This window comes from Chiloscyllium plagiosum, unplaced genomic scaffold (genome assembly GCF_037043375.1).
Source record: "Chiloscyllium plagiosum isolate Xiang-an unplaced genomic scaffold, Cpla_swu_hap1 HiC_scaffold_6, whole genome shotgun sequence".
Classification (NCBI taxonomy): Eukaryota; Metazoa; Chordata; class Chondrichthyes; order Orectolobiformes; family Hemiscylliidae; genus Chiloscyllium; species Chiloscyllium plagiosum.
This window is the reverse complement of record NW_028270144.1, coordinates 107,192,600-107,213,402: the sequence shown is the minus strand read 5'-3', so window position 1 is coordinate 107,213,402 and position 20,803 is coordinate 107,192,600. Positions and strand designations below refer to the sequence as shown.

Genomic DNA, 20,803 nt, shown 5'->3' with positions numbered 1-20,803 from the left:
CGAGGGATGGAACTGGCAACTTAATGTACAGGTGCTTTAGACAAGACAGGTGGTGGAAAGCAGGAACAGGGTACTGAGCATGATTATATTGAATGGCAAAGCAGGCCTGAGGGGCTGAATGGCCTACATTTATTTTCTATGTTTTTAGTGTCTTATGCTTTCTGTCTCTCTCCCTTTTCTTGAATAGGGGTGTTATGTTACTTTAATTGTAATTTGTTAATTTAATATCTCAAAATTAAGTTTTTTGTTTCTTGATTATTATCTTCTGAGTTGTGAGGAGCTGATTGGGTTTTTTTAAAAAAGAATCGATTTCTGAATGGGCTATATACCAAAATGCTATCAATAGAAGTTTCAATTCTAACTATGATGAGGTATGATTCTGGGAACATAATGTTTAGCAAGTATTTTGTTGTACTGACTCACCAGGAAAACTATTAATATAGCGATGACACTGACTAGCACTTTAAAAGCATTATTAGAATTCTCGTAGAAGAGAAAACCTAGCTAATTTAGAAAGAATTACAGAGGCATCGAGATGTACAGCATGGAAACAGACCCTTCAGTCCAACTCGTCCATGTCGACCAGATATCCCAACCCAATCTAGTCCCACCTGCCAGCACCTAGCCCATATCCCTCCAAACCCTTCCTATTCATATACCCATCCAGGTGCCTTTTAAATGTTGCAATTGTTCCAGTCTCCACCACTTCCTCTGGCAGCTCATTGCATACACGTACCACCCTCTGCATGAAAAAGTTGCCCCTTGGGTCTCTTTTATATCTTTCCCCTCTCACCCTAAGCCTATGCCCTCTAGTTCTGGACTCCCCCACCCAAGGAAAAGCCTTTGTCTATTTATCCTATCCATACCACTCATGATTTTATAAATCTCTATAAGGTCACCCCTCAGCCTCCGACGCTCCAGGGAAAACAGCCCTAGCCTATTCAACCTCTCCCTATAGCTCAAATCCTCCAAACCTGGCAACATCCTTGTAAATCTTTTCTGAGCCCTTTCAAGTTTCACAATATCTTTCCGATAAGGAAGAGCCAGAATTGCAAGCAATATTCCAACAGTAGCCTAACCAACGTCCTGTACAGCGGAAGCATGACCTCCCAACTCCTGTACTCAATACTCTGACCAATAAAGGAAAGCATACCAAACGCTGCCTTCACTATTCTATCTACCTGTGACTCCATTTTCAAGGAGCTATGAACCTGCACTCCAAGGTCTCTTTGTTCAGCAACACTCCCTAGGACCTTACCATTAAGTGTATAAGTCCTGCTAAGATTTGCTTTCCCAAAATGCAGCACCTCACATTTATCTGAATTAAACTCCATCTGCCACTTCTCAGCCCATTGGTCCATCTGATCAAGATCCTGTTGTAATCTGAGGTAACTTTCGCTGCCCACTACACCTTCAATTTTGGTGTCATCTGCAAACTTACTAACTGTATCTCTTATGCTCACATCAAAATCATTTATATAAATGATGAAAAGTAGTGGATCCAGCACTGATCCTTGTGGCACTCCACTGGTCACAAGGCTCCAGTCTGAAAAACAACCCTCCACCACCACCCTCTGTCTTCTACCTTTGAATCAGTTCTGTATCCAAATGGCAAGTTCTCCCTGTATTCCATGAGATCTAACCTTGCACAGCAGTGTCCCTTGGGGAACCTTGTCAAACGCCTTCCTGAAGTCCATGTAGATCGTGTCCACTGCTCTGCCCTCATCAATCCTCTTTGTTACTTCAAAAAACTGTCAAGTTTGTGAGACATGATTTCCCATGCTTAAAGCCACGTTGACGATCCCTAATCAGTCCTTGCCTTTCCAAACACATGTGCACCCTGTCCCTCAGGATTCCCTCCAACAACTTGTTAAACCATTATGGGTTACATGCATTTAGTCCTGATTCCTGACCTCTATTCTCAGTATAACATGGTTACAGTAGAATATTACTATACAAAATGACAAGAAATTGCTTTAGAGCACAACATTTATTTAATGAGGATTAACTAATTTCCACAAGTGCTAGTTTGAGACCTGTAGTATACTATTATATTGTTAAATCTGTCTAATGATGCTCTGTTTTATTTCTGTTATTCTCATGTGTTGAATACTGAGCATCATCACCACTCAGCACTTTTTAACAAGATGATCACAAGCAATTGCTTATTATCATGAAGTTTGGAAGTTGTCTTCCTTCCTGGTGATTTGGAAGATGAATTGGAGAGGTATAGGGATTTCCAGTTATTTAACTGTAAACAAGTGATTATTTTTGGTAGCGTAGAATCTTTAAATGTTCAGCTGTCTGCTGAGCTAACTATGAGCTGTGACATGGAGATTGAAATAGCAACCTTAACTGCATCTTTGGGTGTAAATATAAATTTGTGACTTTCTGGCACATGAAAAACGTACTCCTGTCAGGCAGCTGTGCAAACAAATTAACCACATGGTGTTAATTGTCACAAAAAGGACTTCTCAAAGTACCAGCCATGTCAACAATGGTCATTTGCAGTAATTTGGTCACATTACTATCTCAGGTTTGATTTGAGAAGTTAGTCCCTCTGTGGGCCTTCCTGACGTTCAAGGTTCTTTGGCCAAGTATACACTAATCATGCGTTTGTTGGATCTGCTAGGCATGCTAAAATAACTGGGCAAGTATTCTATGTCTGTATCATAATGTCTGAATGAGTGAGTAGACATTAAGTAGTTTGATTAGAAGTTTTATCTTTTCATCAAGTACAAGGTTATAATACAGATTTTAAAAGCGTGGTTCAAAGTTATTTTACTTTCATCTTTTAAATTGCCCTGCGTACAATTTAACACTTTGATATCTTAAAATGAAGGCAGTTTTTTCCTTAACCCTGCAACGTTAGCCCATACTGACTTCAATTGAATGTTTGTTTTTTTCAGTAGGCTTTCCTGTCTTGTTTTCAAATTTAAACTTGTTTAAGTGCAGCTATATGTATTGTCGTATATGAAGTTCATCCTTTGTCCTGTCCAAGTCTGAATTGTGTTCAGAAGATCAACTTTTTTGATCATCCGATCTCTTTATTGCTTATCCCCACTCAACTTATATATGCTGCTTGCTTTCTGTCTCCATATCCAATCACTGCTTTGGTCTTTCAGGAATTCAGGAGTTTTGCCTGACAAGTTTATTAGAACTTTTTGAACTGGTAACCAGCCAGATTGAGAGAGGGGATGTAATGTGTTTGAATTTCCAGAAGATGTTTGAAAAGATTAGATTAGATTGCTTACAGTGTGGAAACAGGTCCTTCGGCCAACAAGTCCACACCGACCTGCCGAAGCGCAACCCACCCAGACCCATTCCCCTACATTTACTCCTTCACCTGACACTACGGCCAATTCACCTAACCTGCACATTTTTGAACTGTGGGAGGAAACCGGAGGACCCGGAAGAAACCCATGCAGACACAGGGAGAATGTGCAAACTGCACATGGACTCTTTAAGGCAAGAGGCAGTGAAGTTGTGGCAGTATATTAGCTGTATTTGGTAGATGAAAAAATTCTGTGGATAGCAATTTGTGACCCTGTATAAAACAATTGAAAAAGCCATAAGATGATAAGATGTGGAAACAGAAATAGCCTATTCAACCAGTTGAGTCTGCTGGTGTCATTCAGTGAGATCATGGCTGCTCTGATAATCTTCAACTTCACTTTTGTGCCTTTCCCCGACAGCCCTTGATTCCCTTACTGTTTTAAAAATCTGTCTCTCAGCCTATAATGCACTTAATGACCCAACTTTGACAGTAAAGAAACCCACAGATGCACTACCCTCAGAAGAAATTCCTCATTTGTCTTAAATGGCCATGCTCAGTTGCAGTCACAATACTTGATGGTATTGGTGGCAAGGCCTTATTTTCTTCCCAGCTTTGTCTTGGGCAAAATTTACAACTAAACTCCAGTCATTCCAGATCACGCTTTTAAAACCAGCAAACAGATTTTAATCCTGGTGATCTGGATTGGATTTGTTTTCAGGTCCTCGCAGCAAAGATAATATTATACATTCGTTCTCCAGTAAGCTTGGTATCTTTAAAGAAAAATTGCAGTTGCTTTTAAAATTGTATTGTCACTGGGCAACAACTAGTGTGCTCCCTTCATATGTACATATTTCTCATTAAGCATGTGTAAGGCTATACATTCAGGTGTTCTGAACAGATTCTTGGCTGCTATCTTGTCTGGTTGCCAGATGCTCTACTTACAAGTCCAGTCAACCTATGACTGGAAGAAATGGGGGAGATGCTTGATCTTTGAATGCTAAACCTTTAAACGGGACATAACGAGTCAATGTCAAAAATTTTGGGCAGGATTTAAAGTTTGAAACTGACTAGATAAAACAACTTGAAGCAATTCACTTTAACATTTGTATTAGTTCAATGTAATTTATAAAGAATAAAAATATATTGTTTACATATTTCTGATTTAGGAATTAACACTCAGATGGGACAGTCAGAAAAATGTTTTTTGGGTTTAAGTCGATGAACAGCAAATTAGCAATTTACTTTTAAGAGAAAAATAAAAATGGATATTGTTTCTGCAATTTAAATTGGGAGTTACTTGATTTTATCATGGTTATTGACTTCCTGTTTTGGGCTTCCTGTGCACTCAATGCAAGAGGAGTCAATCTGGCATTGCTTTCTAACTAATTTTGCTGCTGCATTGAACATTCACTTTGAAAGTCCATTGTGAAGAATGTCAAAGAAATGTGTTTTGTCTTTGGTCCTGAAAACAACAAGGATCCAATAATTCAAAAAAAATTGAGCAGTTCTTACATTTTGTCCTTGTTTTGCTTTTCAGTGGGGAAGACTTCATTGATAACGAGGTTCATGTATGACAGTTTTGACAACACTTACCAGGTAAAGGCATTATTCTATCTGCTATAAAATTAGATTTGAACTTGTTGATGCTTGAGATACTTAATTTTATAATCATTTTGTACCTTCAGGAAAAATTTATTTTGAAATTCATAATCTAACAGTAATAGATTGATTGACGGACTATTGAACTGTCAAAACTCAGGAGTAGACCTTCAAGCCTGCTCCATCATTCAATAGAATCATCCAACTCAATACTGTGTTCTTGCTTTCTTCTCACTCTTAATCCCATGAATTCTAAGAACTATAGCTGCAATCTGTTTTTACTGTTTTTAAATGTCCTTCACTTTTTAATTAATGGGTCCTCTCCTACACCCTTTTTGGATTCCTTACTAAATAACTTTGCAGTTTTGTTTAATATAAAAAGAGAGGAGCAGATGGTACTTTTGGGATTGTTGACCGTTGTCGCTGTATAAATTATTCTTGATATTTTTATTTGTTCATGTGATGTAGATGTGCAGGCGAGGCCCTCATTTGTTAACTCTTAACAGGAGGACAATTGAGAATAAACCATATTGTTGTGGATCTAGAGTTATGTGTCAGGCAGGCCAGATGTGGATAAACTAGAAAGGTTCTTATGACAATTGAAAATGATTTTAAATGATCACCAGCTTTTAATTCCATATTTCTTTTTATTGAATTCAGGACTCAACATTTGGCATTATGAAATTCAAACCCATGTCCCCAGAATAAAAGTCGTGTGATTCGAGTTTTCTAATCCAGTGGTATTACTGTGACTGCACTATTTGGGTTTTAATTCTGAATATGAAGTTTCAGCTATATGAAGAAGTTTGGTTATTCACTTTTTTAAAAAAAATGGTGTCGCCTGGATTACAATCTTTTTCCTTTGGCTCTCTTTCAACTTGACAAAATCAATATCCTTTCCAGGAGAGCTTGAACAGGCTAGATTTGTATATGTTGGAGTTTAGACGTGTAAAAGAGAACTTCATCAAAATTCATAATTCTTCAAGGTCTTAATAGGGTAGGTGTAGAGAGGATGTTTCCAGATTTTTGGGAAAATCTAGAATTAGGCATCACTGTTGAAAAATTGAGGATTGCCCTTTTAAAACAGATGAGGCAAAATTTCAAGGGCCATAGTCTTTGGAACACTCTTCCTGAAAATGTGGTGGAAGCAAAGTCCTTGAAAATGTTTTAAACCAAATGTAGTTTGATTCTCAAGCAAGGAGTGAAAGGTTATCAGAAGTTGGCAAGAATGAGCATATGATCTTGTTGAATGGTAGAGCAGGCTGAAATGTCTGAATAGCTCTTTGCTTCTCCTAACTTGCATGCTATTGTTAAACTGCGAATCATTAATAGATTCAGACCTTCTGTATGCAAGCCAGTGGAATATCCTGATTGCAGTATTTGACAAGTGGCAGTTGCATTATAAAACTGATAGTTTAGACAACACATTAACGCCTTGTCTAATCTAATGGATTTAGTAAACTATTGGTTTGATTTAAGATTTGCAAATGTAACTATAACGTGTGAAAATGTTATGATCCAGCTGATTGTGCAAATAGACAAGTGAATTCAGACAATGAGGCCTGACTCGATCAATCATATGTTTGTTTTCTTTGTTTAATTACTTATTGTAGTTAATCACTGAGGAATTCACACACATATGCAGACTTGTGTAATAAAGATCTGTTGTTTTTTAAACAAGTAATCAACCCACCCCCCCCCCCCCCCAAAAAAAATGGAATATGTTCAGCACTTAAATTATCTCAAAACACAGCAAAACAATGTTTCAACCTGCTTCTTGACACAGTTAACCAATAACTCAGTCTACAGAAGTTACATCCCGCACCTCGACTGTTTAGGGTTTTATTTAACTGATTCCTGACATATTTTGGCCTTAAACTGTGAATGCAATTCAAATTAATCCATTCCAAATCTGTCAAAATGAACTTTTCCATAAATGTAAGAGCCTGAACTTCCTCAGTTATAATATTTTGCAGACTTCTAATCAAACTTTCTTGGTTTGGAAGTGTGTGGCTGGTTTGTGATGTAGAGTGATGCCAACCATGTGGGGTGAATTCCCACACTGGCTGAGGTTACTGTCAAAGTCCCATCTATGACATGCCCTAGATCAGAAATAACTCAATGATGTACAGGAGCATTTGCTGATTACTTTATCCAATCAAGTTGGTTTGGAAAGGTCAAACAGATCAGAATCTTCGTATCGTATTGAGTATCTGAGTTTTACATTGTCAAAACAAATTATTCACCTTCGTGATTTTTTTGAAATTTGGTAGCTTGTGTATCTTGCTGGAACTAATCCTGTTTTATTCCTTCTCTGCCACCACCTCCACCCGCAGGCAACCATTGGAATAGATTTTTTGTCAAAAACTATGTATTTGGAAGATCGAACAGTAAGTAATCTCAAAGTATTTCTTTTTCAAATTTAAAGGCCCTAATTTTGCAAATTTGATTAGTATTTTGAAAAGTGAAGACACTGATCAATACTGTATTTAGAACTTAGTAAAAAGATACTTAGTAAAAAGATATTGGGATAGCGTTGTGGTGAAATGAGCAAAGGCTATAAAAGCTGAAACTTTGTCTTGGCTGTTCTAATGTTGCACCAAAGTGGGCTCCTAATTTTTTTAGCTAATCCTGTTTAATGGCTAACATTTAATTTCAGCTATATTATTTTGGAATTCACTTTTTCTTTTAAGCAGCTCTTGCATGTGGAACCCCTTTTCTCACTGTGAAGAGTGCAGATATTAGCAACTGTTAAAAACTGCTGCTGTTAGGGTAAATGGGGAGAACTGAGTGTCTCTGTGCAAAGCTTATCAATTGTTTCTAGTACTTGAGTGTGGGAATACTGTTAATTCCATATTGATTACTGCTGACTGTCAGACCGGTTTAGTGCATTGAATGAGTCTTGAGCCAGGAGTCCTGTCATCGAGGCCTTTTCAAGTGCTTGTTTTATGTTGTGATAAATGAGCATGTCTGCTTTTATAAACTGTAAAATGTTTATAAGCTCTGTCAGAATGTTTCCACAAGAGAAAAGAGTATATATTTTTGCTTCTCTGCAATACCTTTAAATTTTTTTTTAGTTTTGTTATTATATGGGCAATGTATACAATGTGTGGATAACGGATTCTAAACCGGTGCCATCTTTTTGACAGGGGACCTTAAGATATGTAACGCTGTTCCTATACCCAAAAATATCCATTTCGCAGGCTCCAACTGCTGCCTCTGTCCGAAGGGCATCCTTTTACATGTCCATTCCTCATCAGGATAGTCTCAGGACTGTCCACTTCCTCCTAGAAAGAAATGCTTAAATCATCCCCATCAGCTCCCCCTCTCCTCCTGACCTCTAATGTCCTCACTTTGAACAGCTCCTTAATTCCTTTCATTTTCTTCAGGTCAAAGGTGTGGTCTTGGGTACCTGCATGGCCACCAGTTATGTATGTTTCTTAATCAGGTACATGGAACGTAATTTGTTTCAATCCTACTCTGGCCTCCACCCTCAATTCTTTCTCCAGTATGTGGATGACGTGATTGGTGATCAGTTCTGAAAAGGCCCACTTGATCCAAAACGTTAACTCTGCTTTCTCTCTACAGATGCTGCCAGACATGTTTTTCTGTTTCTGTTTTTGTTTCTGATTTCCAGCATTCGCAGTTCCTTGTTTTATTTTTGTTTTCCTTATACCCAAGCATTGTAGCAATTCAAGAAAGTTGGTTTTTATGATATTCTCCAGGACATTTGGCAATGGGCAATAAATGCTGACCCTATTCTCATGATGAAATAAACAAAAATGATCCTGATTTTGCATTAGTGAATGCATTTTTGTTCTTGTCGTCCATCTTGGATGATTTTGTTTAGTGATCTTGATCATTATCTTTGGCTTCTAGTTAGATCTGGGACCAGAAAACGCTATGATGTATTCTCTTTGCTATCTATATCACTTGATGTACTAAATTCTTGAGTATCATAATTTTTGTTAGCAGAATAATTTTCAGCATTTCTCTCCCAAATGCAAAGTGAACTTATTATTTTAAAAGTGAACCGCCATATCAGAAGAAGCATGGCGAGCAGGTTTCTACACAGTCTCCCATAACCTGTGAAAAGCTGTTGTGCTGCAGCTGCCAGTGGAGTGTTCATATTATTGGCTCCTGAAATGAGGATTTCTCACAGCTGGCAGCATTTCAAGTTCAACTTTTAGTTACACAAAGTTGCAATTAACCCATATTTCAGCACTCTGTGGTGTGTTCAACACATTTCCACCAATATAAAAGCATAAACTCACGCACGTTATATTATTGCAGATATCAAATCTCTGGAATGGAAACGTTCTAAATTTTTGTTTTTTCTTGAGATGTGACACCATGCTATTTTGCTACTTATGGGTTTAACACCAGTTTCTCTCTGGTTTTATACTTTGTGGCCATTGTGTTTAGTCCCAGCATTTGCTCTATACATCTCCCTCCCTCCCCCCAACCCCTCCAGTTTAATTTGCTTTGTCTGTTTTAGTGCTTGCCATTGGTTTTGTTCTCTTTGACTTTTTTTCCCATCCTACAGATACGGCTTCAGCTCTGGGATACTGCAGGCCAAGAGCGTTTCCGTAGCCTTATTCCCAGTTACATCCGTGATTCAGCCGCAGCTGTAGTAGTTTACGATATCACAAGTAGGTATATAAAGTTTTGATATTCAAAAGGGAACAGCCCTTGATGTTCTTATTCCTCCCTTTTCTTGCTGTTGTTTGCCTGATGACTAGGTGCGGTTGCAGTTATGGGACACAGCAGGTCAGGAGCGGTTCAGGAGCTTGATTCCTAGCTACATTCGTGACTCTACTGTTGCAGTTGTTGTCTATGATATTACAAGTGAGTGGGGCCTTTTGCTATTCTAACATTGGCTTCTAATTGGAATGTGCATCCCCTGTTGTCACGTGCATTATAGCATAATTACCTCAATACAGGCCTATGAAAAAAACCTGGTTGTGTTTCTGGTGACCATGGTAATTTGTTTTAACTTGGGTAAAACCAAAATGAATTTAAATGCTTTGAGATTTTTTTTAACCTTTTTTCTTAATAGATGGGTAGTAGCAACTTTTCCAACTGTATATTTCTCTCAATTGCTTCAGTAAATCTTGCCAAATCTGTAAGCTGTGTCTGTATCTTGGAAGCGAACAGTTCTTTAGTCAGTCCTATCAAACTCTGGCTCGATATTCTTTGGATCATGGGTGTTGCTAACGTGTTATCGTTTATAGTTGTCATTTGAATTACTCAAGATACCATTTGGTATTAGGGAGGGAGGTCCAACTGTAAAGAAAGACTGAAAATCTGTGGTCAAGTTAGGATAGCATTCCCATGCTCCTATTTGTGATCTTGTAGTTCTGGGTTTGGAAAGTTCTTGTTTGCAAAGCTTTTGCTAAGTTCCTGCAGAACATCTTGTCAGCAGTACATGTAGTAGTCGTGATGCACTGGTGAAGGAGAGAATGAATATTTGAGGTGGTGAATGGCTACCAATCTCTTGGACTGCTACGTTCTCCATAATGCCAAGTGCTGCAGCTTTATCTATCTGGGCAAATGTTCATTCACATTATTGACTTGTATGTAGTAGAAAGTGGGGAGGATTCCAAGTCAGTGAGCCATTTTCTGTAGAATACATAGCCTTAGAGCAGCTCTACTGACTGCAGCATTTACCTGGCTGATCCAGTCAAGGTTCTTATCAGTGGTAACTATTAGGAGTAGATGATGGTTGAATTGATGAAGATAGAATTGAATGTCAGGAATAAATAACATTAATATTACATATCAGCCAAGTTTGGATTATCCTGGTTTTCTTCATGCGTACGTGGACTGCTTCAACTGCTGAGGAATTTCAAATAAACTTAATTATCATGCATCAAAATAATTATCCCATTTCTGACCACCTAAAAGGTGGATATTGTTAAAAATAGTTCTGCCAAGGCTCTATCTTGACAAATTCCTACAATAAAGTTCTGAGCCGAGATGATTGGCCTGTAACACCACAAACCTACTGCTTTGGTAGTAATCTTGTGATCTCTATTGGCTTTGGCTTTGGGGTGTCTTGGTGCTACATTTTGTCAAATGTAGCCTTAATGTCAAGGGCGGTCACTTATCCCAGGAATTCTGCATGTTTGGACCATGAAGTGATTTGTTAATCATGTTATTTGGCTTTCTTTAGTTGAATGCTGACCACAAGATATCTATCTTATTCATGTTACTTCTCAACAGATGTAGTGGTGCCATAAGCTATCTGAGGCTAGGTAATTCATAGAACTGCCTATTGTTGCAACCACTTGAACTCCCATGCAAATTCTCTCAATTTTCAACATAACCAGAGTCACAATATTAGTTAGCAGAAACGAAGACTTACTCCACACTGTCAGTACAAACTTTGTTGATGTGTCCTTTATAAATTGAGAAGCCTGAGGAATGTTCTTATGATGTACACGTTGCTCATTATGTTGCTAGCACAGATGTTAGCCTGAATATAAAGTTAAACTGATAGTCCCATTTATCTGTTATAGTACTAAGCCATTGAACTTGAGTCTGTCTCACCCATCTGAGCTCTGATTTGTGTCCTAACATCTTTTACCTATCTATATCAGTATCTCTTTATGCCCTAGCCTTGTAAAAATCTATTGGTTTGTCTTAAATTTTAGCTGACCCAGTATCTATAGCTTTTTGTGACAGTAGTTTGAGGTTTTCATATTTAGACATTGGCATTAGTTAGCCGATCTATATCATGTACTTTTGAAGAATTGCAGCACTTCTATATTTCATTCATTGGTGCCAACTTTTTTACATTGGCCTGCTAGTAACTTTTTTATAAAAATCTCAAGGTGCAGCATTTTTATGAAAGTACACAATTTCATTTTGTGTTTTATTATGATTTAAATTTTAGTCTCAAATGAGACCTTTCAAACCTATAGATGTATTGAAATTTGTTTACATTGAAGGACAATTCATTTGGGAGCTTTAAACCATTTATCCAGTGTAATGAGCTGAATGTAGCCCCTTGTTGCCAAATTTCCTCATACCTAATGATAAGATTATACGATATAACTTCAGAATTAGGCCATTCGGCCCATTGAATGTGCTCTGCCATTTGATCATGGCTGATTGGTTTCTCAACCCCATTCTCCTGCCTTCTCCCCATATCTCTTGATCCCCTTTCTAATCAAGAACCTATCTATCTTTGTCTTAAAGACACTCTGTGACTTGGCCTCCACAGCCATCTGTGGCAGTGAGTACCTTAAATCACCACACCCGGCTAAAAAGGTTCCTCCTCTTCTCAGTTCTAAAGCATCCCTTCATTTGGAGGCCATACCCTCCAGTCCTAGTCTCTCTGACTGAAATGTCTTCCGTGTCTACTCTGTCAGTTTTCTGTAAGTTTCAATGAGATCTCCCCTCATCCTTCCAAGCTCCTTTTGAGTACAGACCCAGAATCCTCAACCGCTCCTCACATGACAAACAATGAGGACAAACCCATTGTTGACTGAAAAAAAAACATCCAAATCTTTTTCTGTTACAAATATTGGATTTTTCATTATTTCAGGCCATCAAGCTGGTTGGTTGCTTCATCTGGGTTTCACTTTGTTACTTAGTGCAGTGGGAATTTTTGTAGATAGGATAAAAGATTTCTGAAAATCCATTAGATTCCTGACTTTAGGAAAAGCCATATAACCAATTCCATTTGACGATATTTGTAGGGCCTGGAACATCTGCCTGCTTTTAGCCTCACTGTATCTAATTGATATTCCAGATGCCAGGGAGGCATAAAAATGTAGGTGCTAATTCCCATTTACTAATGTTTCTATTGTATTCATAGTATTTTAGTAGTCTAATAGGTTGAATGTGAAAGGTGGTCTCTGGCTTAAAGAACAAAATTTAAGGAAGAATATATACAATTCAAAATGTTTCAGTTTGAACAGAATTATGATTCTTTTGTGTTACTCACATCCTTGGTAGCGTAGAAATAATGAGGAAATTCTTTGTTTCTGTCTAAACTAACCTTGTGACTCTGGTGATGTTGGAAATTGAGAGAATTGCATGGAAGTCCATGTCGTTGCAACAATAGGCAGTTCTATGAATTACCTAGCCTCAGTTTATGAAACCAGATGAAAATACATATTTTAATGAGTTTAGCTTGCTTTGTCTATTATAAAGCAATGCCAAAATCAGTTTCAAGTTGTTTTCCCTAGAGCGTCGGAGGTTGAAGAGGTTTCTATAAACTTAGAGGTTTACAAAATTGAGGGGTATGGATAGGATAAATAGACAAAGTCTTTTCCCTAGGGCGGGGGAGTCCAGAACAAGAGGGCATAGGTTTAGGGTGAGAGGGGAAAGATATAAGAGACCTAAGGAGCAACTTTGTCATGCAGAGTGTGGTACGTGTATGGAATGAGCTGCCAGAGGAAGTGGTGGAGGCTAGTACCATTGCAACATTTAAAAGGCACCTGGATGGGTATATGAATAGGAAGGGTTTGGAGGGATATGGGTCGGGTGCTGACAGATGGGACTAGATTGGATTGGGATATCTGGTCAGCATGGACAGGTTGGACTGAAGGGTCTGTTTCCGTGCTGTACATTTCTATGACTCTGTTGTTGCCCTTTCCTATAAAGCCCTTTGGGATGTTAGTCCTCAATATAAGTGGAAAAGCCTGATAGGAATGCAAACACATTGTCCCTTGGTGAGAAGAAAAAGTAAACCCTTTGACCATAAATTCAATGTTTGTTCTTTATTTGTATGTGGAATTTGATCATGTGAAAGCTGCTTCACGACCCGCATCGTACTGTATTCCAGAAAGCCATTTTGAAGGATTCTGAAGCCCATCTTTATTCAGTTTTGTATTAATTTACAGTGAGATATTAAAGCATGGACCTGCTAAGTCCATGGTTTCAGTTGGTGTCTCTTTATATGTGCTGAAGCACCAGTTAATCCTCTCCATATTCATGTAGTTTAAAAGTTAATATTCACTTAACACACTTTCTTTATGTTTATTCCCGGTTTACAATGTTGACCTTTTATCAGCTTGCTGTCACATGGTCACCAGAATCCCTCCAGTACCACCTCAAAATGACAATTTTTCATGGCTTAGATGGTACAAAGCTCGTAGGCAGCATAAAAATGAGAGGGGGCATTAGAGCAGAGCTGGTTCCCCATCTCTAATGTTCATTCACATGCACGTTCTTTCAGGATCGCAGCAAAATAAATTAAAAGCCCCTAATCGCGTGCATGATTCTGGGACTCCCAAGTTCCAACTGTTTAAAACATTTCCAGACCTCTCATGGCTCCTGCCACAATTAGTTGAAGCATTTATAGCTCAAAAATGAAATTGTGATCCTAATTGTATGATATTTGAGCAGCCGATGCTAAGTTTTAAAAATGGATGCAGTATCCTCTGTTAACTTCCTGCAGGATTAAGTCTGCAGCCTCACTTTGTATTTCCGTCTGGTATAGATTTGAGAGAGAAATGGTCACAGCTGCCTGCAGACGATTTGCAGATTTTACAGTCAAAAACAGCATGTCTTGGGAGAACTTCAAAAATTTTTGAAAATGTTACCCACTTAATTGGAGAGTAAATGTTACCAATTATTCTCATATCTGATGAAGCGTACCCAAACATGTCATCCAATTCCTTAAATTGAAACTTGCCTTAACACCAACCTCAGAGCACCCTTTTCAGCATTGAGAGTTTTTCATGGATGCTCATGCTACCAACTTTGTGCTGGACTTTAGTGAATTTAGTGTAGAAGTTTAGATTTTAGAAGTAGTGAAGCCAAATCAAGTGGTATCTTATGATCTCAGGACCAGAGTTGACTCACTCAGGCCTCTGTGTGAATGTGTGGGATTGAATTATTTACACTGTCAACATGAAACACAACCATTTTCATTTAAGGCCTGGAGCCATGGGAAATGTGAAATTTGCATGTTGCCTCATACATAGTTGTCACCATTGTACTAAGCATGTGTGCATGTGAATGTTACTTTGAAAATTGAACTTGATTAGAGTAAATGTATTGTACTAAAACCGGAGGAAAGTGGTCCTGTAGCATATTATGAATTCATTGGAACTATCGCCTTATTTTGAAGAAGCAATCCAGGTAAAGTTGAACAATGATGGTCCCTTTAATAAGAAAAATATGCATATTGACTTCCTCTGGTTTTGAATCAAAACATTTTCCTTTATTAAAGCTGGTGCTATGCACCATCTCTGCAAGGACTGAAATATCCTGGGATAACTCATCACTTCCTCGATCATACCCTTCAGAGCATTGCAGTTAAAATTAGGACCTCTCTGAAGGATTGCATAATGTTTTATGAAGCAGTATACTGAGGTGATATCCTGACAACTTCAGCTTGTCACGTTTTTGATTTAAGTTGATGATTTGAAAAAAAAAGTATTCTTAAAGCTACATCTGAAAGGAAAGGTTTGCTCACTTAACTTCATCTCCCAATGTTCTTGCTTGACTTGAAGCAAAACCTAACCATGGGGCTGGAAATAGCTTAAAGGAATTTCTTGTTCCAATTTACAGGTTGTGTTATCATCGAATCATACAGTATAGAAGAGGCTCTTCAACCCATTGAGTCTATAATGTTGAAACTATGCTAAATCTACACTAGTGCTGAAAATGTGTTGCTGGAAAAGCGCAGCAGGTCAGGCAGCATCCAAGGAACAGGAGAATCGACGTTTTGGGCATAAGCCCTTCTTCAGTAATGGCCTGAAGAAGGGCTCATGCCCGAAACATTGACTCTCCTGTTCCTTGGATGCTGCCTGACCTTCTGCGCTTTTCCAGCAACACATTTTCAGCTCTGATCTCCAGCATCTGCAGTCCTCACTTTCTCCTTAAATCTACACTAGTCCCAATTTCTAGTACTAGGCTCAGGGTCTTGCATATTACATCACTCAAAGTGCTCATCTAAGTACTTTTTTAAAGGTTAAGGTTACCAGCCTCTATTACACTCTCCAGGCAATGCGTCCCAGATTTCTGCCACTCCTAGGTGAAAATAATTTTCCTCAAATCCCCTCTAATTCTCTGGCCTTTCACCTTAAAAGTATGCCCCTTTGTTATTTACCCTTCAACTCGAAAGCAGCTGATTTTTTTTTTAAATCCCTGTTCATGTTCCTCAAGTCTTATGAACCACACTCAGTCTCTTCCCCCCCCCCCCCCCCTCCCAAACTTTCTCTGCTCCAAATAAACAACTCGAGCTTATCTCTCTTCTTAGCTAAAATTCTACATTGCAGGCAACATCCTCGTGAATCTTGTCTGCACCCCTTCCGATGCACATGCTTACAATGATGTAGTGCCTGGAACTAACTGCAGTACTCCAGCTGTGGCGTAACATAACCTCCTGGCTCTTATGAATGTCTTGACTAATAAAGGCAAGTGACTAATGTGCTATCTTAATTACCCTATTTACTTGCTTTGTCACCTTTTGGGATCAGTGGGCAAGCACCCCAAGATTCCTCTGAGCTTCCCCTACTGTTCTTTCATTCATTGAGTACTCCTTTTTCTTATTTCTTCCGAAGTGCATCACCTCACACTTATTAAGGTTAAATTCCATCTGCCTATGTGACTGATCTGTTTGTCCTCTGTAGTGTCAGGCCACCTTCCTCACTGTCAACGATATACACAGACACGCATATTCTTATTGACCATAAACAATAAGGGACCCTCCACTGATCACTGGAATATGTCGCTGGATGCCAACCTCCAGTCACATAAAAAATTTTCGACCACCATCTTCTGTACCTGCCACTAAGTGAATTTTAGGTTCAACCTGCCAAGTTACCCTGGATCTTGTGTGCTTTTACCACCTTTTATCAGTGTCCCTTGTGAGACCTTGTCAAAGACCTTGCTGAAATCCATAAACTATGTAACTGCACTGTTCTCCTTTATGCACTTGGTCCCATCCTTGCAAAAATAGAACTAGATTTGTTAGGCATGACCTTCCTCTAACAAAATCATGCTCACTGTCTCTGATCAAACCTTGCCTCTCTAAATGGAGATAAATTTTCTTCTTCAGAATTTTCTCCAGTAGTTCCCGTAGCATTGAAGTGAGACTCAGTGGTCTGCCCGTCCCTGGTTTATCCTTCTTGAAAAATGAATTCAGGTTGCTGTGGGGAGACCAGTCATCCGGACCTAGGAATTTATGCACTTTTAAGCCGACCAAAACCTCCAAATACCAGCTTGTTCCTTTTGTCAATCTGCTTGAGAACCCCACAGTCCTTTTTCCCAAATTCAGTACCTACATCCTCTTCCCACTTGAAGACAGATACGAAGCACTCATTTAACACTTTGCTCCAATGTCCCCTGGCTCCACGCACAGATTTCCCCCTTTGGTCCCTAAACGGCATTATTGTTTCCTGGTTATTCTCTCCCCCCTTATATTTGTAGAATATCTTGGAATTCTTGCCTACCAGTATATTTTTATACCCTCTCTCGTTGTTCTCCAAATTGCTTTTTTGAGTTTCCCCTGCACTTTCTCCTCTTTGGCCTCCATTGATTTTGCTCCCTTTCTATCTGTCCCTTCATCTTTCCCTTTTTGTCCAATCCTGAATATCTATAGATATCCAGGTATCTCTTGCTCCTAAATTTTACCCTAAAGGGAACATGCTGGGTTTATAGTCTTTCCCAGTATCTTTTTGAATGCCTTATCAGTCTTCCGTGGATTTGTCCTTAATAGCTGCAGTTTTTAATTCACTTGTGGTATGTGGGTGTTGCTGGCTGTCAAGCATTTATTATGCATCCAAATTGCCCTTGAGAAGGTGGTCGTGGCCTGGTTCCTTGAACTACTGTCATCCATATGCACGAGAGATAAAATTTCAGAATTTTGAGCAAGTGATAGTGCAGAAACGGCGGTTTATTTCCAAGTCAGGAGGGTGAATGGCTTGGGGTTGAACCTGCAGGTGGTGGTGGTGTCCATGTATCTACTGCCTTTGCCCTTCTAGATGGAAGTGGTCTGGAAGGTGCTGTCTGAGCATCTTGAGTGATTTCTGTCATGTATCTTGTACTTGGTACACATTGCTGTTACTGAGCATCTGTGGTGGAGAGAATGATGCTTGTAGATGTATTGCCAGTTGAATGGGCTGCTTTATTCTGGATGGTGTCAAGCTGCTTGTGTGGTTGGAGCTGTATAATCCAGGCGAGTAGGGATATTCCATCATGTTCCTGGCTTGTGCCTTGTAATGGTGGACAGGATGTGGGGAGACAGGAGGTGAGTTACTCCTCCCCATTTGAAACTGGAGCTGTATTTTTAAACTGGTAATTCTTACATTGTTTAGCTGATGAATGTATGCCTCCAAGCTGTAATATTGATTGAAGTTAAGGGTGCTCAATGATAAATAAAACTTTATATGACACCTTATGAGGCAAAGGTGAGAAAATCTGACTCCTAAATTGGAAGTCCTAAATTATTAGAAATTTATAAATCACACTGAAGCAATTTGGTTGGCTGTTTGTGCAAGTCAGTCATTTTCCATGCTTCATTTTATGTTTTATACTTTCAAATGTTTATTCTCCCCTTTGAAAATCGAATGGACTATGCCCCTAGCATTATCTCTCATACACTTTCAGCATATTAGAAGTCCTATTAAAAGATAGATTCCTTTTGTAACCTTCCCATTGTTATCTTAGTGTTTTTAAATTTATGCCCACTGAATAGATGCTTCACTGGTTAGTCTCCATGGCTCTTAACACATCTTGGGATTTTTGAACATCTCTTAAATCACCTCTTGATCTCCAAAGGAGCTGCTTATTTGATAGTTCTGGAGAAGTTGCTTTTTAAAGGGATAATACTCCAGCTATTTTTCTTTAAAGTGTAACATGCAGCATCTTGTTTTGTATGTGGAACTTGACATTAAACCAAAGGTAAAAGGAGTAAGATAGTGATACAATAATTCCTTAAGTTTTGGCCTTGTAGGAAAAGGGAATCTCAATCTCTAGCGTTGAAAGAAACGAGAAGCAGATTTCTAATTATTTACATTAAAATTCAAATAAGGCTGAAAGCAATCTAGGCATTTGTGAAGAGGGTTAAATTCTGTTCTGAGGGTATCAATTTAGTATAATTGTTTGAGAGGAATCACTTCCCCACTATATGATCTAAAATGGATCTTTCTTTCACACCAATTACATCCTGTGTCCAGCAAGCCAATTGCATAGTGATACTTCAGAAATATGCGTAATTGAAAGTATCCACAATTCTGTTTAGAGTGCGCAGGTTGGGGCTATTGATATTTTGTGCAAGGAAATATTTGTTTCATTCACTTGTGGTTTACTTTTAAATTAACTGTGCCTTTCAGAAGTGAAGCACTTAGTTAAAGCTGCTCATTTTTTGAAGAGGATGGGGCCTTACATTTTATGTTAATATTGAATTTTATGCACATTCTTCTTACCTGTGTTAGCAGCAGTTTGATGTAATGGTTTAGTATGAAGAGATTTCATGTAAGAATGTTCACTTAAATAAGTCCTCAAATCACATTGCTTATTGGCATTTGGTGAGTTTTTTTTTCCCTGTGAAACATGCTGAGGGAAGTAGGTTGGATTTTCCCAAGTATCTTCCCTGATCATCATCTTGTAACTCATCATTGCGATGTAGAGAACAGGAGGAATTAATTATAATTATCTATTTTAATTTCTTTAAGTTTCTTGCTTTGTTGTCTGTTTGTCACATTGGACACATTTTTAAAACACCGAACTTTGCTTGTATTGCTGGGTCAGATTTGCATCTAACACTCTTTCTTTTTAAAACAAAAGATGTAAACTCCTTCCAACAAACCACAAAATGGATCGATGATGTCCGAACAGAGAGAGGAAGTGATGTTATCATAATGTTAGTTGGGAATAAGACTGATCTTGCTGATAAAAGGTAAGTTTTTCTTGTGAAACCTCAACTGCAAGAAAGTAATGTTATCTTTCACATACGATCCTCCACCTTCTGTCAGTTTCCTGTATGGACTTGTATGAAGATGACTTTGAGAATTACCATTGTCTTTAAACCCAGGTAGCCTTTGCCCACAACAAATAGAAACAAAGTGCTGGAGAAACACATCCGGTCTGGAGAGAGAAACTCAGTTCATGTTTTGACATAGTTAATTAGTTAACAAAGTTAATTACTCGAAACATTTAACTCCTCTTTCCATAGATGCTGTCAGACCTGTTGAGTTTCTCCGACACCTTTGTTTTTATTTCAGGCCTGCAGCCAGTGCAACATTTTAGTTTTTACATTGGTTGTTTACATCATCCTTGCCTGGTGACCTGTTGTCTGCATATAGAGTCATAGAGGTGTACAGCACAGAAACAGACCCTTCGGTCCAACTCATCCATGCTGACCAGATATCCCAACCCAGTCTCGTCCCACTTGCCAGTACCTGGCCCATATCCCTCCAAACCCTTCCTATTCATGTACCCATCCAGATGCCTTTTAAATGTTGCAATTCTACTAGCCTCCAACACTCTCTCTGGCAGCTCATTCCATATACGTATCACCCTCTGACTGGAAAAAGTTGCTGCCTAGGTTTCTTTTTATATCTTTCCCCTCTCACCCTAGACCTCTGCCCTCTAGCTCTGGAATCCTCCACCCCAGGGAAAAGACTTTATCTATTTATCCTATCCATGCCCCTCATGATTTTATAAACCTCTAAGGTCACCCCTCAGCTTCCGCACTCCAGGGAAAACAGCCCCAGCCTATTCAACCTCTCCCTGTAGCTCAAATCCTCCAACCCTGGCAACATCGTTGTAAATCTTTCCTGAACCCTTTCAAGTTTCACAATATCTTTCTGATAGGAAGGAGACCAGAATTGCAAGCAATATTCCAACATTGGCCTAACCAATGTCCTGTACAGCTGCAATATGACCTCCCAACCCCTGTACTCAATACTCTGACCAATAAAGGAAACCATACTAAACGCCACCTTCACTATCCTATCTACC

General features: G+C 38.8%; 1 protein-coding gene across 2 annotated transcripts in view; it reads left to right on the top strand.

Annotated features, from left to right (window-relative positions):
- The window catches only part of rab6a (RAB6A, member RAS oncogene family), an 81,534-nt gene that overhangs the window by 41,206 nt on the left and 19,525 nt on the right, over positions 1–20,803 (top strand). The window contains exons 2-5 of one of the 2 annotated variants that reach the window (XM_043692192.2): positions 4,815–4,873; positions 7,213–7,266; positions 9,619–9,724; positions 19,628–19,739. In XM_043692192.2, the coding sequence (XP_043548127.1) occupies positions 4,815–4,873; positions 7,213–7,266; positions 9,619–9,724; positions 19,628–19,739 (331 nt within the window). Of the gene's footprint in view, positions 1–4,814; positions 4,874–7,212; positions 7,267–9,422; positions 9,529–9,618; positions 9,725–19,627; positions 19,740–20,803 lie in introns of both variants that reach the window. The other variant, XM_043692193.2, reaches the window with a different exon arrangement.